At 39.5% G+C, this 25,664-nt stretch overlaps 1 protein-coding gene across 1 annotated transcript in view; it reads right to left on the bottom strand.

Moving 5' to 3' along the window:
* The window catches only part of ADAMTSL3 (ADAMTS like 3), a 168,641-nt gene that overhangs the window by 39,271 nt on the left and 103,706 nt on the right, over positions 1-25,664 (bottom strand). Inside the window, exons 8-16 of the mRNA XM_083870816.1 lie at positions 25,439-25,513; positions 20,015-20,172; positions 18,921-19,032; positions 16,151-16,289; positions 14,561-14,611; positions 10,335-10,539; positions 9,363-9,510; positions 8,638-8,722; positions 1,638-1,924 (exon numbers count right to left, since the gene is read on the bottom strand). Coding sequence (XP_083726942.1) covers positions 1,638-1,924; positions 8,638-8,722; positions 9,363-9,510; positions 10,335-10,539; positions 14,561-14,611; positions 16,151-16,289; positions 18,921-19,032; positions 20,015-20,172; positions 25,439-25,513 — 1,260 coding nt within the window. The remainder of the gene's footprint in view (positions 1-1,637; positions 1,925-8,637; positions 8,723-9,362; positions 9,511-10,334; positions 10,540-14,560; positions 14,612-16,150; positions 16,290-18,920; positions 19,033-20,014; positions 20,173-25,438; positions 25,514-25,664) is intronic.

Genomic DNA, 25,664 nt, shown 5'->3' with positions numbered 1-25,664 from the left:
ACAACAGAATTCATACTCAGCTCCCTCAGGAACAAAATTAAGCTGAACACAAGATTCTGCTCATCAGTCATTTTGAAGTTCCTTCCAATGAAACTGCTGTATTCAGTGCAGGCTCCTTAAATTACCATCAGCCTGTAGACCAAGTGTAAGTTTTTATGGGGATGTTCTGCAAAGGACAAACTCACCCTTGAAGATGCAGAGTGCAAACATACACATGTGCAATAGCAGGCAAAGACTAGAGATTATTTCAGCCTACATATCTGATGATATTCTCAAAATTCAAAAACCTTGGAGTTTTAGAACACCTCTGGCAAAGACATTGGCTAAAAAGCAGTAAAGTGGATTTAAGACAGCAAGAAAATGGTTGTATGTTACAAAAACCAGTTGAGATACCAGAACTACACATTTAGAATTAATGAATGGTTTGCTTCTGCTTTACAGTAGCATTTCCTTATTTCTAAAACATTTCTCTTACTAAAATATGAAACAGAGACTCTCAGCCACAATAGCTGTCACTACTATCTCATGCTTCTACAAACATACTTTGACTACAGTCTTTCCTCCCTGGCCAGTCATGATGCCCACTGCAGATAATGCAGGAAATGGGATGTTCCAGCTTTGGTAATCACAGGTCCTGTTATTCCTGTGGATCAACCCCCTCAGTAAGCAGCAGTGGTAAATGATAAAGGAGGCACTAGCAGTCACTTACCATCCTGCTGGTCCCATTCTGGGCCATCCCTCCCAGCTTCTGCCTTCCAGCTTTGAGCTGGTGAGCAGCACAAAGGAGGCTGCTGTCTGTGAGCTCTATCTCGCTCCCCACTTCCAATTGTTTCTGTTTTCCCTTTTTTCCTACATTTTTTATTTCTTCTATGGGTACAACTGTCTTCACTTCCCACTGATGTCAGCAGTCCTGTCATATATAGGTGTGTTCACAATCCCACTGCCTCCACTTAACACTTCATAACTCACTTGTGCTCGGTCCCAGAGTACAGCAAGTAGTAGCAACACCAGCAGCCTTGTCTGGTAACATGTACTTACTACGACAGGGAGATTCGATTACATCCAAGGAGGAATGTGCCTAACTACTTGCAGACAGATGTATGGCACAGAGTTCCTCTGCAGTGATACAGAGCACCGAGACCCAAACCAGTTCCCGTTTGATCTTCCCGCTGGCCAGCCTGGAAGCAAATCTCGCTAATTACAGCTCTGGATTCCTACTGTTCTGCAGAGAATGGCAGCATTTTGGAAGAAAAGGAATAAACATGGGCATTTTTACTCTGAAACCACACACTTTTGGTTCCTAGGAAAAGGTAGATCATCTAAACGCTTCTACCAGTGACGCATCAAACATACTGGTACCACAGACAGCCTGGCAGCTGACTCTCCTGCAGCAGCAGGACTAAAGCAAGTTGCTGTATCAACTTCCTGCACCTTACTTAACCCAGTAAGTGTTTGCCGAAGGAAAAGAAATAGTTTGAAATACTCTATTGATAACCAAAAATATGTTAAAGGTTGTAGCTGCAGGTTTTCCTAGAGATCAACAGTTACTTTAGGGTAACACTAACAGGCGATGCAACGATACCACACAATGCCAAATTCTTACAACTCAGGATAAATGAAGAAAAAATAAAAGGTACCTCCAAGACATGTGGCTGAACATGGAGTGAACCCGATATATTCCCAGTCATAAATCACACTGCCATCTTCAGCACGTGGTAATTCTGGCGTGTAGGGGACAGGATCACTGTCACAGGACACCTGGTGACAGACTCGTTCTGTTGGTGGCTTCACATCCTCACATTCCTCCTCAGGCAGCTCCACCTCAGTCTGGGTAAAGGCCAGGAGGATCCGGCACTTCACATCTCGCACCTGGATGCCACTGCCACACGTGGCACTGCATGGAGACCAGGGCTCAGGAATGAACCTGCAGACCATCACAGCACTGTCATTTATTTATTCCATGTAATTGTGTCTGTGTGTGCAAAGCTAAAACATGGCCAACACACATAAATGTGTGTTTATACACAGAGCAGAATGCATAATCAAGTAGCTTAAGTCTGTCACTTGACTCTCACATCCCGGACCATCTACCAAAATTCACACAAGAAGATGTAGGAAAAGAGGAGAAACAATCATGAGGAACAAGGAAAGCTGTATCCTTTTCTGGGGAAAAAGGAAAACACCTCAATCTTTTCTCAGTCTTCTTCAGGGGAGGGAAAAGGAGAAATTCCAGGATTTTTATATTGTATCTATACAATATAAAAAAGCTCCCCAGGTACACAGACCTGGGCATATGCCAAAAGTATATTTGCAATCTGCTTAAATCTGAGAGCTCCTCACTTTATGTCATACTAACAATCAGCAACCAGAGAGAAGAGAAGGCCTTTTCAAATGCAGGCACATCCAGTGCACAGCACTGCAGGCTGCTCTTCAGATTCAATCTTGCAAGCAGCCTCTCATCTTTAATGAAGAGCCTACAGTCTAACCAGCCCACAGTCCATCATTTTTATTAGAAAGCTTTTGTGCTCCTGATGAACTACAGTAAAATCTTGTTTTACAGGTCATGAATTTGTTATAATATTCTCTGACTTTGAGGGTCACATTAATATCTGATAGTAATTTTCAAAATGGCCCTACAGCCAAGGGGTTGAATTTCATCAATAAAGTCATCCTGGGTGGCTCTGGGGTGTACTTTATAAGAAATCAGATACAGAATTTCCTAGAACGTTTTTTCCCCCATGGAAAGGCAGCAGTTGCTCTTTATTATGTGTCCAAAAGTAGCTGATGATCAAAACACCAGCAGGAGATAGAGGAGGATAATTTGACCAATGTTAAAAATGTATTTGGAAAGATCCAAATTAGGATTCAAAGATTTGGCCCTTATCTTGGATAAAGGCTTATCCTTCCCTTACTGCAGGAAAGCTGCCCTTACAAACATAAGAACAGTTGTGTAAGACAAAAATCAGTATTTACACTCTGCATACACAGTAAGCACAGAAAAATGTCAACAGTGTGGTTTGATTCTGTGCACAGTTTATCATCTTGCCAATAACTTCTTGCCAGTATACACAGAGGAAGAATCAAATAGAAGAAAGGAGAACAGATGGCTGGATAACCTGTAAGGATACTCTAAGTCAGTCCTTGGGATAGTCACCCAGGCTGTGATTGGGACAGACCCCAAAAGAGACTTTTTCCTGTGGAAAAGGCTATTCCCATTTCCAACAGAGGTTAAAAGATTAACTGGTTATTCTTTAAGGAGATGTTAATGGAATAGCTTTATAGCTCTGCTACAAAGATAAATATATCTAAGCCCATCAAAGTTTCCTTGAGCTGTCTCAGAATTTTTGTTAGGGCTCACTGGTCCTCACCAGACTTCAGGAAAAGGCACACTATCCCAGCTCCTCCTGACACTGAGAACTCCCAGTGCTCATCCCTTCACAAGCCTGAGCACTTTACAACATGGCCAGATTGATTTTAATTGGAAGGATACTATCAAAACAGTGGATGGCTGCGTCCTATGGTGATCAATCCAAGCAAATGCCAGGTTAGGAACAAGCTAACATCCCACTGAGTGTGATGGCACAGATGGTGTCAGCTGGGTCACTGTCCAGATGCTTTTGATATAAATTCTAATGGCCATTCTGGGGGAAAAGCTGCAAAGGAAGGTTTTCTCTTACCCCAACAGACAGAATCAGCTTAATCCTGGAACAGCAGATCTCACAGTCTTTTCAAGGAGAATGCAAACTACTTTTCAATGCAAACTACTTAGGATGGCAAAATCACCCTCATCCAATGAAATGCTTAAGCATGAGCCTAACTTAAGCATATTAGCTGTGCTTTGAAGTCAACAGGATGACAATGTGTTCAGAGGGAAACTTGTGCTTAAGTGCTTTATTGGATCAAGGCCAGTGTGCATAGGCTTAACAGAATGATTACTTGCTTCTCCTTCTGTGTAAAAAAAAAATTAGGCCCACTTATACTTATGTACCTAACTGGAAAAATAAAATTGATGGACATTTATAGCTGAAAATAGTTGGTTGGTCTTCTAGCCATACCTAAGTTTATAGTCTGAAAGTAATAACTTCTTTTGGTAAAAGCATGACAACAGCATACCAGAAAGTAGTGTTAGTTTTGTGTACTGTTAGTTGAGTGTATTTAAACATTCAAAAATAATGTATTCCAAAAACATTCTTCTGAAATCCTGTATAAATGAAATGAAATTTTGAACCGCAGGTATCATTTCACTCAGCAACCAACTGATTTATAAAGAAACTCAGAAAATTCTAAGCATTTTTTTTTCTTGACTTACAGTAAGCCTATATTAGAATTGAGATTTTTGTGTTGAATATTCGTGTCTGGTATTTTTTCAGTGAAGTGCAAGATAAAAAAATGAACACACAAAATATTTTTTATTGTACCTTGGCATTTGCTAAACTTGTTATGTGACTGTTTACCTATTGAAATCCTAAACTATAAAACTTCTCCAAGGATGATCATGTTCAAGTCACACTAAGTACAACAGATGCCAATGGAGACTGCTAATATGAAAGCAGAGAAAACAAATGTCTGAACACTAAGAGAGCTGATTTTTATCTAAATTTTGAGTTCAGGCAGATGGGGTTTTTTTTTAATTTTTACTTTATCTTGAACATTCAAAACCAAAGCCTGTGACAGGTCATTAAAGCAAACTCCAACAGCTTCAGATGTGAGATACTTTGGCATTCACAGCATACACATGGTAATGATTTGGACACAATACTTCCCTGAAGTAAATTCAGTCTGCCTTCAATGGGCATAACACACTCACAGTCATCTCAGGTCAGGATTAAGGAGCATCAAAGTACTTGTACTACAATTCTTTGTAGATCATCAGCAATTTACAATGGACAGGAAAATTAAAATTTTCTGAGATCTTTAAGCTCATAGATGAGACTCCTCTTCTTATTAAAAAAAAAAAAAAAAAAAAAAAAAAAAAAAAAAAAGGGAAAAATGCAAATTTTAGCAGATACAACTTTTTATAATCAGCTTTTTTACCCAGCCATTCTTCCCAATGCTACATTGAACTAAATTGCTCCTACACTTGTCTGAGCAGGTATAAACAATGAAGACACTACAGATGCAGCAGAGGGCATGTCCATGCTGCAGTGTTATCAGTCTAGCACTAATGGAAATGTGCATTCACCTGGCACACGCTGTAAAAGCAAGTTTAGGATGACCTGGGAAATGAAGCAGTGACCTAGACTAGTGATGATAAAACTGGGAAAGAGCAGTCCAAGTCAACCAAATCAAATCTGAACTGAAAACTGAACTCAGTGCAGCCTTCTTCAGCTTACTAAAGATGTGGAAAAACATGATGTCTCTAAATTTCTTATTTTACTCATGACCATAGTTCTTGCTTTCAGTTAAGACAGAAAATGTCTAAATAATGAAAAAAAAAAAAATAAAAAAAAAAAAAAAAAATTAAAAAAAAAAAAAATAATAAAAAAAAAAGGCTGCTGTAGCAGTATTTCCAGTCCAGTCCTACCTAATGCACCAAGGGTCCTGGATAAAAGTCTAAAGAAGCATCTAAAATGTTGGCTGCTACTGAGCAGAACTTCCATGATGCTGGCACTCCACCCCTCCCTGCAGCACCACACTTGCCTGCTCTGAACAGAGTCACACTGCTGGTTTTATCAGCCTCAAGAGTAATGTGCTGGACAAATTCACCAGCCCATTTTCAGAGAAGGAGCTGTGAGAAATGGGTAATTCTCTATCACCAAAGGCACAGTGGGGACATGTCTGTAAAAATGACTGCAATGCAATAAGTGGGAACCTTTATGAGAAACACTGCATTTCACATCACTCTTTAGCTCATATTGCTGAAAAAATATATCAGTTTTTGAAAGCATTTTAGTTTTTCCCAAAGCAATGACAGAGAAAGGCAGCTGAGGTGTCCATTTCTTTAACTTACGAGTAATAAAAAGGATGCAAAAACTTGCTGGAGCTTCTCTGCGAATCCCACTGTAACTAAGAAGGCTCGAGGGAAGAACATTTAAAATAATGATTGGTATCAACTGTCATCACATTCCACAACTGAAAACTCAAAAGGTCAGACCTACATTTTTCTTGGCCTCACTTTAAGGACAGTCATTTTTTATTTTGCTAATAATAAAAAAAAGAGAAGCTTTTGAACATTCCCCCTCTATGTAAATTCAGGACACCAGCCGTGGTAGACCACAGAGGCAGAAGTATTTATCTTCCACAAGCTACTTTTGGCATATCCATCACTTGTGGGTTCTAAAACACAGCTGCATTTATTCTCTTATTCATTATCAACTAAAATATCACACAAAAGCATAGAGAGAAAGTTGTCATAAAAGGATGGACTAGAAGATGAGACTTCATATTGTGGTTTAAATTTGGATGACAACAGAATAACTAAAATTAAAAGTGATGGCATTTCACCAAGGAAATAATAATTCTCCTGCTAGGCAGAGGTGGGCTGTGAGTTATCACTGTGCCATGTCTAAATTACAGAAAACAAAGTTAAACAGATCTGAACCACAGGGAAATCTTGTTATAATTTATTTTGGGAGAAACAACATTTTATTGTCACAGTTTCTTTTAAAATCTTAATTCCTGACCCAAAAATCTGACTCTAGCTGGAAAGGACCAGAGCAGTTTGGGCATGAGGTTTGAAGCACTGATGGACAAATTCCCTGGTTGCAAACCATTATTGCCCACATGACCAACAGACAATCTGCAAAAAGGAATGGAGTCAGGCATCAATTATTTCTCATTTCTCCTTACCTGCCACCTTCCCTGAAAGACTAAAGAGGGAGCAGCTGGCAGCAGAAGACAGTAAAGTGAAACTAATGGGGAATCTGGCTACAGTGCTAGAGCTGTGTGCCAGGAGAGCCCAGAGTGCCCAGACTGGGGGAGCACAGCCCCTCAGAGCCCCTCAGCACAGGGGGGCTGGGGAGAAGGGTCAGCAGCAAGAGGTGGCTGGAGAAACCTTTCAGACTTAGGTGGAGATGCTTCTGGAAATTGAAAAGGAAAGCCTAAGGACAGGATGAGGCTCATGAATGAAAGATGAAAAACAGCCAAGTCTCCAGAGTGAGTGGAGAAGAAAAAGGCTACAGTGGAATACATGGGTTACAGCAGGAAGGATGAACAACTGCTGTCATTGTCAGGACAAGGCACAAGGCAGCCCATGACAAAGTTTCTGGCTCAGCTCTGTTACATTCTACACATCCTCTGAACTAGCAATGCTGTGTCCTCCCTGATTGTTGTCAGACTGATGCTGAAGGATCCTAAAAACCCAGAAACTGTATTAGCTCATGGTTTCCACAGCAGGATTTTGTGATGCTGGAGATAATTTTCTTTATAGCTTCATGCTGAATCCTCTCTAGAAGTGACCTCATATACCTTCACTCCGCTATCCTGACACTTAAAAAGCACATTTGATTGCATCATCCCCCTTTGACAATCACACTTTATTTTTATATCTTTGCTACTACCCTGCCTGAATTCAGGGCCACTGATGTGGAGAGTGAAATAACCCCTCACAGTAGGTTGACACTTGACTTGAGAGGCTAGAGCAGTGAAAAGTTTAAACTACAGTCACCATAACTATATAAACACCTGTTTGGCAAGAGGTTTCTCCTGTGAGTCATTGCAGGTGTAAAGATTTTATTACTCATGGTCACACCTGTTGCTGCGTGTGTGCCAAAAATCAGGAATAGCTTGATGGAAGAAGTAAAATAAGCATAAGGTACACTCCGCTATCAGAGCAATATAGACCCAAAGCAATTTCATCAAGCTCGTCTAAATTATTTCAAACTGAGATTACTACAAAAGAGTGCAGAATTCAGCAAAGCACAATAAAATACTGTTCAAAATCTCACCATATACAGAGTTAATACTTTTTAGAAATTGAAGTACTTTAATGCCTATATATTGAATATATTACAAATATAAATATATGTGTGTGTGTATATGAAATGTACACAGGGGGTATAAGGAATTCTGTGGATGCCCTAACATACAAGGGTCAGGAGCAAGTATAGCTGGATTTAAGCTACGTTTTCATCCCCAGGACTTGCAAGGCTTAACCTCATCAGTTTTTAAGAGGACTCACAAAATCCAGATGTTATTTCACACATATACACATGTAAAATAGCACAACTTACCCCCAGAGATGCAGCTAAGCACAGAGATCAGCAGGTTTTTCTCACTTTATGCCTTGGTCTCACCCCCCAAGGAAATCCTGGCAACCCTACAAAGTACCTCTTAAGTTTTAATACCACCACTACATTCTTGAGGTTACAGCAATGACCAGGATAAAACTAAAGTTTTTTCATTTATTTCTGCAGAAGCATCTCCACATGCATTAATTAGGGCTTAATTAGACTATATCAAAATCCCTTTGAATTCTTGAATGATATGGGGGCACTTGTAATAGTGTAGCTCTGTGTCATCCAGAACAGGAGCTCCAGAAGCAAAGTTATTGAGATGTAAAATTAGGAACAGCTCACCACAGGACTCATCTCCCATGGAGGGCCAACTGTCAAAGCAAACTGCATAGCAACAATTATTCCAGAGACCTGCAAAACACACTGGAAATGTTCCTTCACTGCAAAAGTGAAGTGTACTTACGTTGGCTCTTCTGAGACTGTTATGGTCTCTTCCATTTCATGGGCCTGTTTAAACCATGGCAATTTTGCTTCCACAGGACTTTTTTCTGGTAAAGGAAAAAACCCCAAAACATTCAGTAATTTCTCCAAAATCAAAGCAATGAGTAGATGTTAGCATTAGTCACCTCAGAACTTCACAGTTTACATTGCTTATTGAACTAATGCTTTTGTAGATCTATGGGATAATGAAACAAAATTTACTAGAAAACTACATCTTGCTGTTTGAGCTCCATTCTTTGTTTTAAAAATGCAGAAATGGAGAGGGGAAAAGGAAAGCAGTTTGAGTATAACTTAATGAGCTGCTGAATCACACCGAGAATGTTGACACACTTAATGAAAGCAAACAAGAAGATCCCAGGTGATACATATGGAGTTTCATTCCCATTTCAAGTATTATTGAACAACTCCTCCTGCCTGTGTTAAGCTCATTAATTCTGGTTTTCCCAATTTGACCAGACTATATAGAATTAGTTGGCACATTCACCTCATGACAGTCTGGCCACATTATCAGCAAAAAATATCAGCAGGGCACTTTTCCTAGCACCAATAATTAAAGTGCTTGTTTCTGCCAAAACTCTAGTAAATTCCAGCTTCTGGCATTTCTGAAAAAGGTTACCAGGGGCTTTTAATTCCCCGAACAAAAATGTAAAAAAAACCAATAACAGACCCAGACAAAATTCCAGTTACCTTTTGGCTTGTAACAGGGTATTGGCACGATGCACTCCTCTTTTATGTGCAGCTTGAGCTGTGGGTTGCAGCCCCCGACGTGCTGCCCGCGGTGGTCGATGCACAGCACGACGCGGTAGCGCAGCCCCCGGCCACAGGTCACTGTGCACTGCAGGGGACAGCACAACCACCTCACCCTGCTGCTCTCAGGGGTGTCACAACACCAGCAATAGGGTGGTCCCTAAAGTTTGACCCACTCAGATGTAGGAATTTGTCCCTGCAGTGCCAGTTGGATAAGGAAAAGGTTGATGCTGGAATGAAAGTCTAGGTTTTGGGAATGCGAGCAGTTTTTTGGGGTTCTGTGAAGCGTTATCTGATTGGCAACAGTCTGAAACAGAAGAAGTGGCTATGCACTGAGGATGCACACCCTCTTACAGTGGTGATTTTCAGTTGAGGCTGGGTCAGGGCAGCTGCATTTTCTGCACTCTTGTGTCACTGTGGATGAACTAAGGAATCACAGGAGTGCTGACCCATCTGACTGTATCAGATAACTACAGCCAGGAGAAGTTGGCTTATGCTATTGTTACTATAATGAAAAGGAAGAATGCTGGAAAATCACCCTTGCAGACCTGCCAGCCCCTGAGACAGACATGCCTTTAACTATTACAGCCAGTGAAATACTACATTTATCAAGAACTGAGACATAAATGACCTGACTGCAAAGGGGCCTGACCTCTGTCTTTAACTTCTCCTCCATGCAAAGCAGGAATTCAGCTGGCACAAGGAATTCTACATGGATTTTTCTCCACACAGACACATTAATATTTTGATTATCAGGCAGAACTGCTTAGAGCAAACTTTTCCCAGTACTATCAGTAATCTTTCAGGACTATACTTTTCCAATAGTCCTGTGCTAATAAATACATGGTAACACAAGACCAGAAGCTTTTTTTAGAAAACAAGACTGAAGGTCCAAATTACTGTTCAACTTACTTGAGACCACTCCATCGCCACCCATTTAGGACAATCAAACAGATTGCAGGTCTGAATGACTTTGGGCTTTGGGGCATACATGCATTTCCACTCCTCCACTTGCAGTATCTCTCCATGGATGGTCTCCTCTACACACACAAAACTTCTCCTCTGAATACCACCTCCACAGGAAACTGAACATGCAGTCCATGGGTTATGTTCCCACCTGGAAAAAAAAAACAACTCATAAGGCTCTTTCTTATTCCACTAACCTCTATTGAAAATGCAAAGTATTGAGTCCAACCTTAGTGTCAATTAAAGCTCACTGGTGGTTTGGTTGCTGTATTCTTACCACATACAAATACATTGACTCACTGACCCACCTTGCAGTATTTCAAGCTTAAATTAATGTGCAAAATCAGAAGTAGAACTGCAAATGTAAGTACATTTCAAACTGAAAACTCTTATTCTCATACATAATTTAGAAAATATGAATATGCTGCGTTTGATTACTGGAATGAATTTACTTTCAAATAGTCTAAAATATCTAAATGGAATATTTTTGACAATTAATTTATGTGATCACATAGACACTTACTACTATTGTCAGAGACAAAGAAGCCCCTTTATTTAAGATGCTATGAAGTCTGAAAGACAAAGACAAATCTAGCTGCTCTGATTGAGGGTGTTATTACTTACAGGCTCACCGCTGCTAACATCACTCAGACTACCCTTAAAATCTGTTCTTGAAGGAATTTTTATGGGATTTCTAATACTTTGGGCCAACCCAGCCATCTCATACCAAATTGCCTTCATCCATAAGGACTGTGATGAAATTAAATTGTGGCAGGTACCATTTGGCTGGTCATGACTGCAGTTCTGCAAGAGTTTTCCATCCTCATTAAAATGCCATTGAGCAACCTTGTATTCACACTTTCCAACTTGCTTCAAGCAAAAGGCAGCTGCTCATCCATCTCAGCTGCTTTGGCTAACTCAGCTATTTGCTCCTGCACAGATTAAGGAAAATTTTGGATTAAGAAAAGCCTGTGAATCAGCAGAGTTCTGGGGTAGTAGCCTCCAACAGAGAGATAACAATCTGCTGGGAAGAAATATATTTAAAATGGACATCTATTCACAATCTTAGAACTAACTACAATAAAGATGGAAAATGTGGAGCCATCTGAAGCTAGAATGACATGGAGGTTTTTGGGCTACAAACTCAGTTTCATTCACCTCTTAGCATGAATGCACATTTAAGCAATCACCTCTCAAAAAAACCTAACTTCAATAATATCCTGCTCCTTTCACATTTAGAGATAATGAGCTTATATCAAAGTATTTGTCTGGAGGTTCCAATGACCCCCACACAATATCTCCTCACCCTTTACCTCCTATCTCATTCTTTCTTTCCATCCATTATTGAGTCCCGCAGGTTCATCAGTGTCTGGTTAGTTAAATCTTATCTCTATTACTGCAGAGGCTCAGAAAGGATCATAAAAATAATTATATCTGTTCTGAACAATGGTCTCAGCAAGTACTACAATATCCCACCAAAATCACTTAATCAAGACTAATCAACTTGGCTATCATAAAGGAAGTCACAATATCAGACTCAATGAAGCAAAGACCTGTAAATCAAAAGAAAATTTAAGCAATCTACTTTTTATGATGCGGCAGGTAAATCAAGGACACTTCCTATTTTAAGTTATTCATTAAACTGCCTACAAAAACATATTAATCATGCTTAAGCTCAACAGAAGAATGAATATGAAACACAGAGCAAGCCAAGGGACATTAACCATGGAGTATATACTCAAAAACACTCTGAATAAAGCTGTATGCTGAGATACTGATATCATATCACAATAACAAAACACATTTGAAGAGCAAGAGTTACACTCTTCTTTGACTTAAATGAATGGCCAGTGTTAACTAATTTTCTTTTAACAAATCAGGAACAGCAATTAACTATTTAATGAATTAGCAGCTCATGGATTTATATATGTAGGGCTCACTGTGCTGTATGTAATATAAGGCTTGCAAGTGTTTATAGCATGAAGTTTTATAGTTGTTTTTCTTTATCTCATCAGTTTCAAACACACTCCAGATCCCATACTCCCACAAGCATTTTCAAGATGGAGTGAGGTCCATGGCTACTGGGGAAAAGGGGGGTCTTGGGCAAGCAGTCAAAGGAGATACTTTCCAGAACTCACAGCTGTCAAGGGATCCTCAACAGTCCAACAAGTCTGAAATAAATGGAGGCATTCCAAAAGCTTTAAAAGAAAATTTTCATCCTGGGAAATTTTTCTATTTATTTCAAAAGAATTCTCCATCTGTAAAAATATTTCAGTGGGGCATTTACAACTCCAGCCGCAGGAGAACTCTTTCAAGATCTTGTGGTGTGCACCATGACTTTCCCACAACTTCCTGGTGTGAATGGGAAAGCAGTGGTAAACACCACAGGACTGCAGGGCAGCCTCCACATGGCCCTCGTGTTATGTAGGAGGTGTGATGTAGGACTGCTGCTCAAGGTGAAGGAGCCTGTGCAGCTTTGCTCCAGTCTATTTCCAGTACTTTGGTTTTCTTCCTGCTTTGCAAGAACAATCCTGGGTCAGCATGCAAGAAACAGGTAAGGAAAGGAGAGAAAGCAGAGCCAGCACAGGGTAATGCATTCCAGTTCCTTGGCAGGTAACAGCACAGACAAATCCTGCTGCACTGAAGCAAGACTTGCATCCACACTGGACCAGAGTCATCTCCTGGTGCAGGTAAACAAACTTTCAGCTGGTGTTTTCTTTCAGCAATTCCTGCAAGAAAAGGTGTTTCTACATCCTTGTGGTGTTTCCTTACCCTCCCAGTACAACACAGCCCATTTCCTCCCTTCCTTCCTGCTGGCACCAGCACAAGTCCTGCTTGGCCTCCTGCTATTTTACAGTCCTGACTCTGAGGCATCACCCAGGAAGATCATGATAGTCTCTGACAGGACACACCGAGGTGCTGAAATGAGGTGGGCCTCTGTCTGCAGCTCTTAGTGTTTGAAATAAGAGAACCTGCCCACAACTTTATCACAGACATAATCTATCTCACCGCAGTGTCATGCAAACGTGCTGAGCACAGTAGAGCACAGAAAGGGGGATTAAATTTCTCTTCCAAGAGGTCTCCAAGCCCTGAGTTGTTCAGAAGATGAAATGCTCCTGTAAATACATTGAGCTGAGTTCCAGGAGAGGTCTGAAGTACAAAGGCATTGGCAGAAGAAATGGAAAGGGAGAGACACAGAATATAATTAGAGAACTCTACAGGAAAAAGCTGTAGAGGAAAAAAATCTCCATCTATGCATGAAAGCCAAAGTACATCACAGGACAGCAGATCCACAAGGACAAATTGCTACAGAAATAAACTATGACATTTATATCAGCTGTAATCAGTAGCTCCACTACGCTGTGCAAGTCTATGATTTCATTCTTATTACTTCATATCTTTACTTCTTTAGAAAAATACACATTATTCATTACATGACATAATAAAGCAGAGGTTCAAGTCAGATAAATATGCAACTAACTCATCAACTATAATTCTTTACATTAAAAGCAAATGGGACTCAATACTGTTTAATCCTAACATTCTTTATGAAACATCTAAGGGTTCCCAAGAAGTTTTAAATCCTTGCAATTGATTCAGGTGTTAAAAACATAAAAAAAAAAAAAAAGTAACAATCTGTTATCTGATTACCTAATTTAAGGAAACAGATATTCCAACAATTTGGTATCTTGAAAGTGACATGTCATCTTTGATGTCAATAAATAGACTAGATCTAAAGAGGAGAAGGATCAGACCTCTCAAGAGAAAAAGAATTTCCAGAGTCCTGTACATAGCGAGATCTGTTCTATAAAATCTCATACCCTGTCAAAAGAAAAACCTTTCAAGACAAGAATTCATATATGCAATTTAAAGATGATGCTCTTCTCAGCACTACAGCCAGAAACGGCTGAGGGGGACAACTGTTTATTTTAAAGACTTCACATTGGTATTTTCAAGAAGAGCATATTAACCTCTGACTGTTAAGGTAATCATCCAGAGCACAGTAAAATAAATCACAAGCTTCAGAGATGTTTACAGGACTGTTGTAAACTTACCCTCCTGTATAGAAAAAAAAAAATCAAAATATGTTCCATTATCTTAGTTGTAAAATAGTATATTTGCAGTGAAAAATGTGCTAAAGCTGACACATATGCTATCCTGATTATACATACCGAGGAAGTGGCTGGAAGTGATCATAGGGCATGATTTCTTTAAATCCATCACTGTCAAAAAAAATAAATATTGCATCATTATTTCTCATACCCAAGACTGTACATCAAGTGCATACTTTTATGTGATCATGCCTGAAGTAAGCAATTCCCAATGTGAAAAGCAGGAATCTTACTTCATTACACACGAGCCTTATGGTGAACCTTATGACTTGTATAATCTTACCTGTTCTGCATGGATAAAGAGCTACTCACCATACAGCTCCTCTATTTCATACCACCATAAAATATTAAATGAGCAAGCCTCCAGCAGAGAAATTTATTATCAGTGACCCTTTAGGTCTGTGTGACTTCATTAACAAAAAAATATTCACATACTTCTATCTGTAGCAAAGACTGCTGAGGGACATGAGTGTCAGTGAAATAAATGCATCACAAGATTCATCCTAGATAGGTCCTGAATGCTGCTTAGGAACCTTCTGTTTATTTGAACTGCATAGCATGGAGCAGGCATAAAGCCTTACTTCTAATGCTAGGAAATATGGTATTATATCCAGTAGTACTTTCCTTTTCCTGGCTGTATAAACTAAATTTGCAAGGAAAAATATAATTAGCCCCTTTCTTTCTTCTAATTTTCCCATTCCAGCTTTGGAACATTTGGCACCCATTGCCATCAAGCATTACTGGAGCCTTTCTGCTTCATACAGTGATCCACTCTCCAGGAAAAACTCTTGAAAGTCTGCACATCTATAACTGTTAGAGGTCACTATCAACAATTATGTCCAACAGGAATGAAAGGAAATGGACAGTTTAGCTGTAGGAAATGAAATCCATTGAGAGTGTTTCCTTTTCTTGCATATAACTCTAGCTCAGCCAGCTGGCATATTAATGTGAGGTTCTGGGACTTGATACTGTGATGTTATTTTAAGATTCTTTAGCACAGCCAGGAAACCTCACCAGACAATCCAAAAGTTAGTTTGAAATAGTGTAGTGCAATTCAATACAATTTATGTGTACTACAGCCCTTACAATTTGGCACTAATATCCTGTGCCATTTGCACCACAAGGATATTTACTTTGAATGATTTTTTTTTAATGCCTAATTTAAAAAAACCTAAACAAATAGACCCAAGCTTTAATTATTAAATTGTCAACACTACAGTACCAATGAAGACTCAAACTTTTATGGTAGGTAGATGAATAAACCAAGTTAAACCATAAGCAAAATTTGCACTGACTGGAGCTTCTACCTGGCTATTGAGATGCTCTGATGGCAGCATCAATAAATCCAAAAGTAGGCAAATCCTCTCAACAAGACCCTCATACTAGTGATGCACTACTCAGCAAGAGACAAAGCAGAACAAACTTGAACAAACTGATATTTACCATATCTGTATATGAGCAAAATCTTCTATTCTGCAACACTGAAGAAGTGCCACACATCTACTGACAGTCATATCAGCCTTGAACACATGCAATAACCCACCACGATTAAGCAGCCTTAAAGATGAAAAGAATTGAATTTGAGTAAATACAATTCCTTCCTCCTTAGTGACTGCCTGTGTCACACAGAAATTTATTTGCCATACAGACCTAGAAGGGCAGGGATCCATGTTGCATTCTTTCAGCTTGGGCTTTGGTTTCTTGTTCTCTGGGTGATAATGACAGTAGTGGTCAGGAACAACACGCTTCAGACGAATGTCCACGCATTCAGCTGAATTGAGCTGGTAACCTGATAGTGCAGAAGCAAAGTTAGTTTTTGTAATGGAGATAAAGTAAAATGGCCTTATTTCCCCACAAAATAAGGAATTAATTTTCTGTCTTACTCTTTTTTGGTTTGATTTTAGACAAGGAAACACTGAGCAGAAAATGCACAACCAGACCTTCATTTAAGGCAATAGCAATTACATTAACCTCTCTTAACACTAGATGAGCTTCCAGCTTTTTATTCTACTAATATTCTAAGAATAAAGGCACACATATTTCCTTGTGATGCAGGAATACTTGTACTGCAGCAGATCACCTGTCACAAGGCAAAACTATGAAGCCATATGGTTCTAGTACATGTTCCACAACTTATAACTGCCCTCCCCCAAGAAGGAGTTACCAGTATGCTGGAGAGCCGTATTACACAGTCATTCATGCTAAAAGAAATAAATACTTGGGACAGAAAGCCAGAGGAATTGAAGATGAGATCCAAAAACATTGCTAAGGAACTGTAGAAACCAAGGTTCAAGAACATTCCGAGTTGAAGAGCCAACAAAAGAAGACTTGAACTAACTACTTGGTGAAAAACAAATAATAAAATATGTGTGGAGACTGATTGCAAGAAGGGATCTGAGTTTTATAAACCACTAGGTTATTTTTTGGCTAAGAAAAAAAAGACTCATTCAAAAAAAGCTTACTTGGACTTTAAGTGAGGAGAGGAGGAGGATGTTCTGGTATGTGCAAAGAAAAAATGTTTTAGACCACAAGAATTAAAACCAAACCAAGTCAACAAACTAACAGCAGAAGTCCCAGTGCCTACTGAAAATGCTAAGTATCATGTATCAGTGGCTTCAGCGGTGTGTCTCTTGGCTGATCCAAAGTGTCATCATGCATGAGAGTGATAACCATAAAGAACTAAGCAGTTCCAGTGCTCATGGCATCTCTGTTTCAGTTCTTGTAAGTACTGAAAGGGCCCAGAAGAAAAGTCACTTGCAAACAAGAGAAACAATTTTTAAACACTCTTGCTCATTCAGACTTGACTGTATTATCTGGGAGGCCCCTTCCAACACATGGAGATTACAGAATTAAAGACAGAAGCAGCACCAGCTGAGGAATGGCAATGCACTAATTCCAAATCTCTGTTGTGAGGAACTTTTACTGGCAGTACCAGACACCAAATAGACAATCTGGACACTAAATCCACTTTAAGATAAAAGGTTAAAGCCAGGCAGCTGCAACACAACTTCCCTGCATGCTCAGTAACACACTGTTCTTAACTCTACTACTGTCATGACTGAGCAGCTCAGCTTTCGTGCTTCTTCAGTTCCTGTTCTCCCTGAGGACTGCCAAGCCCCTCTGCTAAAGGTACCAGTTTTATATTTTAGGCAAGCAGCCACAAAGTAGGGCTTTGAACACCCTGGATGATTTCAAAGAGATTGACATGTAGCTATAATTTTCAAACCATAACAGCAGTCTGAATAAGGCTGGATTTGAGCCAATACCTTTGAAGGTAAATACGTCCCTTGAGCTATCCAGTGTTTACATGCAGCCCTCAAAAGTAACTGTGATGCTTTATACTTCTTCCCTTGTCAAACAAGTTAAGGAAAAAAAATTATAAACACAGTGTGATGGAATCATCAGAGGATATGCCTTGCCACTCACAGCTCCAGCAAGAATCACACCTCATGAGGCCAAGTATCTCGTAAGATACAGTAGTTTCCTGTGGGACTACAGATCATACACATATATTGTCTGCATTTCAGATTACGGGGAGGTGCAAGTGCCAGAATGGATGGTCCTTCAAAAGATCCCCAGACTATGCTTGTACTTTAAACATCTCTCACTCTCTTTATTCATGTCCCAAGTAACTATTTAAACCATATTTGCACTCTCCAGAAAATCCCTACGTTGGTATCACCAGCATCCTGGTCTGTTTTCCAGGTGACCTGGAAAATGCTGGCTGAAGGGAAATTGCTATCTTCAGTGTCACACACTCCTCCTACCTTGAGCTCACTGTTTTTTTTGCAGAACCAGACATTCCAAGCAGTAGGCTGGGCTGGATGAGCTGTAGCAAAGCAAAGCTACATCTCATCTAAGCTGCAGTGCTTAAACCAGGAGTGGATGCTACAGTGCCACATGTGCTGCTCTAGCCACCATCAGGACTAAATGTCTAAGATCAGACAGCCAAAGGTACTCATAGCAGATGTTCTTTAAATTCTACTTATTTATTCTGCTTTCTGTATAACTAATTTCTCAAATAAATGTTCTGAAACTCTCCCTCATGTATACTACTGAGGCCAGAAATACTTCTTCACCTCTTGATTATTTTAAAATCTCATCCTGTTTCTTTGCCTACTTTCTCCAAATATCCACTATGAGTTGCAATTTTCCATTTTGAATGTAATTTTTTTATTTCTTAGTCAATGTTCTTACTCAAGTGAACATCTGTTATGGAAAAACATGACTTCCAGTAACCTATGCTGATACCAGCTGAACCAACCTGTGAAGCTGCAACTCTGTCATTTATTTTGCTGAGGAATTACCGGTGTGCAGAGAAACACAAACATCCAATCGCTAAAAATGCAGAACAGAGGTTGTAAATCAGCTCCTTTTAATCCTGAGCTGTTATCACTCCTGAAGAATTGACATTACTCACCTCCTCCACACGTCACTGTGCAGGGGAAGAACTCTGTTTGTCTCCACTGATGACTGATGGGTTGATAGAAGAAGAACTGAACCACACTCTCCTTTGATCCAGAGTACCTGGCCTGAAGAAATTTCCATTACAACACACATGTACACTGTACTCTACTGCTCATGCCATTTCAACACAGAGTTCATACATAATAGCATTGCAGAATAGGATGATAACAGACATAAAACCTCTAGAAAGTCTAGAGTAGCCATTAAATTTAAGTTCCCAACAGTCAAACATTTGAATGTTGCTTTGTTTTTCAAATTATTCAAGGCATTAATGTGACTGTTTGATTATCTATCTTTGAATAGCAAAGTTCTTAACTGTATTTTGTTGGTTTATCTCTTTGCTAGCAAAAAATTTAAAATTTGCTGCAGAAAGAAGTCTGTAAGTGATCCAAGGACACTGATTCAGTCAGGCAACCCTAGCTGCACATGATACTGGAGATGCAAAGGGAAAGCTACTGAAATTTCATTTCTACAATGTGAACAGCCAGGCAGTCTGATAACACTGAAACTTCTGTCACATCCAATGGCAAACTGTACAAGTGCCTTCCTTTGGCAGTCAAATATTGATATGTTTCTACTTAAAAATATCTTGATGAGTGATACAAGCCACCAGTATGTGTTTTGGACAGAAAAGAAATTTAAAAGAATTGGAAATGGTCAGTGACTGGATTAGCAATGTCAGAGGGAGATTGTAGGGTGCTGCTGGAAGCAGTGCTCAGGTTCAGTAGGTGGCAGTCTGCAATTGGATTAGCTCAATTCACTGCACATGGTCACACTGTTATTCTTCCAGCAGTATTTAAAACAGGAATCCTGGCCATTTTTACCATTAAAGATCCTGTGGTACTTTCCACCACAGGAAAGACATTAAGCGAGTAGCATTTTCATTTGTTTGGATTTTCTTAGCATAAATGATCTCTGGACTGTAATTAGGATTTCTTACTTGCTAACTAAAAGATTTTGTTGTATTGTTACAAGCTGATAGACAGCCACCACTGTGTTGCATGCACTTACAATTACTTTGTAGATTTGTACATTCACACACCCCACCTTGATAATGAAATCTGCTCCAAGAGGCCCCTGGATCTTTATGATTTCCCTGTCTGTACTCTTCTGAAATTCAACAGTTGTATTTTCAATGACAAATGTTCCAGGAGCACTGAAACTGTGCTCTCCCTTTTCTCCTTGCAGTGTTTTTGACTCTATAACTAAAGAAGAAACATGCAATTAGTAAACTTAAACAGGTTTTTGTTTTCAAGAAAGTCGGAAAATAATGTTTATAATTTTGCTTTGCAAGGACCAACTGCATATGTGCAGCAAAAACACACTCAGGGAATCTCTGAGAATATTAACTGCTTCAGATTATAGGCTGATAGATAATTGCCAGACAAGTCAACACAGGAATATCTGTCTGAGCACACTATTCTTTCATACCAGAAGAACTTCTGAGACAGTTTTGTCCTACACCAAGTGCTGTGTAACATTTGATATAAGCAACAATTTGAGCAGGAAAAGCTGAAAGAAACTCAAACCTGAAAGAATCAATATAGAGAAAAATACCTCATACTTCCCTGCAATTCAAAAGCCAAGCAATCTGAGCAACCAGTCTCCAGAGAAGCCTGAACAGTGCCAAACTCACCTGACACTCACCTCAATACCTGTCTCACTGCACCAAGGTCATTAACTTGGCTTTGAGTATTTCCCATGTGAGGAGAAAGCAGGGCCAGGAGGAGGGAGGGCAGCTGCAGCACCACTAGGGGAGGGATGGCCCTTTCCCAGAACAGGTGGCGATGAAAACCCTTTCTGAATTGTTCTCTATTCCTTGGAAACAGATTAAACTAACAGCCCACAACCTCCAGAAGACAGATGAAGCATTTTAAGATTAAATCACTTCCAGCAAACTGACTGAACTGTAAGTGGACAAAGCTAAAGGAAGATATTCATAACGAAGGTGGAATTCTGGGCTCTGTGTAATAGAGGCACAGTGAGATGCATGACTTGAAATACACTGGTCTGGTTACAATCTACCAGAGCACTGCATGAGAAAAGCATGAATCTCAGATGAGCTCAGGGCAAGCTCAAAGGAATCTTTTGATGAGCTATAAATACTCTCTTTCTCCCACTACCTTGCCTTTTTTGGTACTTTAAACAAAGTTACCTAAGTCAGGCTAGACCATTTAGGTTAAAAGCATCTGGTTTTACCTGCACTGAAAACATGCTCTGAATGCTGCAATCCATCATTAACTGTTTTCTCCCTTCAAAATTTTTAAACAAACATGCATTCTGGAGCACCCCCAACAAAGAGAATAAAGAAATTATAGAATTAATTAAATTCCTTGAAAACATACCACCATTATCCCAACCTTCTAAGCATTAGGTTCCACTTTGCTCATAGGTATAACAAAGATTACATACATGGCTGGAAGGAAGTTTCAGGAAGGATTTGTTTCTAGGAAATGACTTTATGTTAATCACAGGGTATGAATGTAGTGGTGAATAAAATGTACTTTGTCAAAGAGCAATAAAATAAATCTCTGGGAATCAATGTGCCCCACTGTCCAACACATTTCCATTAGGAATAAATAGATATAAATTAACCCCAGAAAACAAACCCAAGTATTTAGATGATCACTACATATTTCTGTTTGTCACTTTTAGGGAAGTGTCTTTTCCTGATTGCATCACAAAATAACCCTTCAAAATATATGGAACTCAGAATTCTTAGATTAAGCTTCTGCAAGGCTTGATCTCAAATTTACTGCCTAAATTACAAACTTACTGCTTGATCACAAACACTGGTTACAAGTAAGTAATAATGCATGTTGTCTGTTATTGTCTCATTTTTAAAAATAAGTGTAAAATCAAATCTCAAGTACTTCCAACTCTAAATACCTGCAGTAAGATCCTCAAGAATAGAGGATCCCTATGAAACCAACATTTAAGATTACAAGGCAAGGCATCCAGCTGGTGCAAAAAGGTGATGAAAATGTTTATTTGGTGACCTCAGCTGCATTTCTGAACAGTCCTTTTACTAATTTTCTCAATAAAAATATTTTTGATATTTTTCTAAGCAGAAACCAAAAATATTGTTCAGCAGCTATGAGGCAGTAACTCCCTGAGAGCTGACACACATTTACATTAGAGCTACACTAGATGTGGATGCAAATCATGTGTTTATTTGCCAGGTCCAGCTATGGAGCCATAGCCTGTATCTCTGCAGGTCACACCACTGAAGCTCACAACAGCTGCTCAGATTTTTCCCATCTCACACAGGGAGATGAGGAGCTATTCCACAGCACAATGGATAACCTCTGATGCAATACATTCCTGCTCAGCAGCATCGAGTGCTTGTCATCACAGGCCTCCAAAACAGAGCAACACCAAGCACTTGGTGTATTTAACACATACATAACATGATGATGCTTATTGGGGAGCAATTCCTCCCTCAAAAACTGTTCATTATTGATTTCAGAGAAGTAACTGAGAACAAAAAACTTGATCAACTGATTTCATGACAAGGTTAAGAAAATAATTCACCAAAAATTTATTTTTTTCTGAGGAGTTATACTAAAGACCTGGGAAGTTTGGCTTCTCCATCCTAAATCAATTCCTTGAGACTCCAGTTGTGAAGAGTCACATGGAATTCTCTTGAGTGTTCCCCTGTTTCTGTGACTGACAGGACAATCACCAGTGCCAAAGACCTTTAACCATCCGTGTTTAGTTACTTCCCTCCCTTGACAAAAATGGTAAAAGCCTTGCCCAGCTGTGGACAGAAGCCCCAGGGCTGAAGCCTCCCACTCTCTTGTTGGCAGGAAGGAGAAGGGCAGTGTGGCATAGGAAACCCACTGCAGGTACCTCCCTGCATAGAGAGAGGCATGGAAGAGTTCCCAGGGAAACAGCTCCTGCTCCCAGTGCAATAAAGAGCAAGTACAGTGCTGCCCAAAAGCTGTTTCTCTTCTGTGACTCATTTGTAGGAAGCACAATACAAAACATTCTTCTCAAAATGCAAGCAACAAGCGACACCATGCTCCTCTGAGCATCTGTCCAAGACAGAGCAGACAAACCCACAGCTAAATGCTGTCACCTGATGCAAATCACTGTGAACAGAGAAAAAATTGACAAAAAGAAAAACATTTCAGTTCCTTTCAGTAATGTGTAACCTCCCTAAGTTCACGAACTCAGTTATCTAGCATTAGCCACTTGTAAAAATATTAGCTTCTGGTTTTCCTGTTTCTTCTGCTGGAGGATTAATTTCAGGGAACTTTCAGTCTTTCTTTTGATACTAATGCTCTTAAAACAACTACTAGAAAAGCCATAATACAGTCCAAATCAAAAAACAAGGCAAACACAATGAAACATTTTATTCAGACCCATTTTTGTGCTAATTGCTTGGTTATTTTCCACCAAATCTTTCACCAAATCCAAGTAGGCAGAATACAGGGGAGCCATATTTGTTAAAACCCGAAGTAACATCTTGGCTCTCTGATGAATCTGTTGCCTGTCTTAAAGTGCCCAGAGACACAAAGAAAGTACTTATTCCAAACAGCTACAAAGAAATGCAGTCCTTACTCAAACACTAACTGCTGGTTGCAAAACAATGCTCAGAGCATTTGTTTCAAATCTGTTATGTGCTACATCTCCAACCACATTTCCATTTTTGATTAGTCCAGCAGCTGTGCTTTCCTGGAACAAGACCAGATCATAAACCCAGGATGAAGCACCACTGAACACAAGATAAAGGGAAAAGTGCCAGACACTCCACAGTGCTCTTCACGTTTTTGCTATTGCTGCTGACTCTACTTGAAGGACAAATATATACTGGCAACAGGAGGCAGTATAAAATTTTAACAATAGTAGTTAAAGAAGTAGTCCCTGCTTCACCTGTTAAATTCAACTCCTTGCAAGCCAGGAAAAACATCTCTGACAAATGAACTGGTAATAATAGCTGATTATTTTTAAAATTCTGGCTTTAATTATACCAGCACACCCACACTGAAGTTGATGAAGTGGCAGACAAAGGATCATTTGGTATCTTCTGTTAAGTGACAAACACCCACAAACACATGCAGTGGGAGGGTGGAGAAGCACCTCTGGAGCATCAGGTCTTGGAGACCTGGCTATGAAGCCAGAAGCCATTGTCACCTCTCTCCCCACAACTCTCTCCGTTGTTTTTCACCTCTGCAATTTTAATTTTAGGTAAAAAAAAAAAAAGTCTAAATCCTCACAGATTTGCAAACAGATGTGCTGGTGGAAGTGGTTACAGGAACATTTCTCAATTCCCGTCCAGCTAGAGAGAGAACTAACAAAGGTAATGCCAAGCCACAGCTCCCTTACAGAACCACCCTGGGTAGGAAGCCAGGAGCACTCTGTACTTAGTTACTGAGTTGCTGCTGCATTCCTCAGGAGCTTTCCAGAAATCCCCCAGGAGCCACTCAATCTAGTACTTTTTCCTCATACAAAGCTGAAACAACAACTTCCTTCTGCAGAACTACTTAAGAAAGTCCAAGAATCTTGACCTGAACTGGTCAGGATCACTCCTTCACACATCCCCTGCAAGAGTTTTAAAGGAATACTATTTATTTCAATATAACTTCAGCTTTGTATATTTTTTATATAAGTAGAATATCTAGAAGTTATTGTCACTCCGGAGCCGTTCTGAAGAGGGAGTTTTATTTTAGTTTTTTTTTCTTTGAAAGGATGTGACAATATATTTTTGAAAGCAAAAAAACTGATGAGCAGTTTTCAAAAAAAATGCATTTTTTACTTCTGTTTACATATCTCAGAGCTGAAGTTCTTTTTGTTTCTATGATCCAGACTACATCTGCCACTTCTACAAATAAAAAATTGTTCAAAGTTAAATGAATATTGTATTTCATTGCTTGGTATGGCAGCATCATTTACAATCAAAACCATTAATTCTCTATGCAAACTAGACCTATGGACAAAGAAATTGCCATAAATACTGCCATCAGCCTTATAAGAAAATATTGGAAAACAATTGTCTTACAGAATAACAAACTGTTTCTCTGGTGGTATGTAATGACCAAAAGAGTTACAAGGAAACAGGACTTCTGTAGTAATTCACCCTACTTCATTTGTACCTCAATCACTTGTCAGAGGCTTCAACAGAAATCTGGTGCTGAGCTATGCAGGGGCTGTTGATTCCACACATAATCCTCCAGAAGGTGGGGTTTTTTGGCATGTTGTTTAAGAGTGTACTGTATTTGAGATGCCTGATATTGGTTTAAATGGAAGGAATAGAAACCACCACTAGGTGTTCTATTTCCTTTTACCAAGAAAACTTTCAGCGTTCTCTAGGACTATCTCCAGGCTGGATATTAAAGACGGGAAGAGGAATCAAGGTATCAAGGTCATGATCTTACCCATATTTTCCAAAGTTTGGATGAGTTCAGACACAACGTTCTGTTTTTATTTTCTGCCTATGTATAAATACATAAAACATCTCAGTCATACCAAGGTGTGCTGGTCCTTTCAGGGTAATTCTCACACTGCGACTCCCATGTGGTACAGCAATCACAGTTTCTTCCCCTAGGAAAATTAAACAACTGTTTTAGAAGTTATCTTTCATCAGGGAATTTGTACATCACATAATTAGACTGAAAACTGTCAAATGTGTCTACGAAAATATTTCACAGCTTTCACTTCTTTTTCTATTAAAATAATATGTTATTTTATTAAG

The sequence above is a fragment of the Zosterops lateralis genome, assembly GCF_965231275.1.
Source record: "Zosterops lateralis genome assembly, chromosome: 13".
NCBI lineage: Eukaryota > Metazoa > Chordata > Aves > Passeriformes > Zosteropidae > Zosterops > Zosterops lateralis.
Note: the sequence above shows the minus strand (reverse complement) of the source record. Positions and strands in the feature narration are given on the sequence as shown.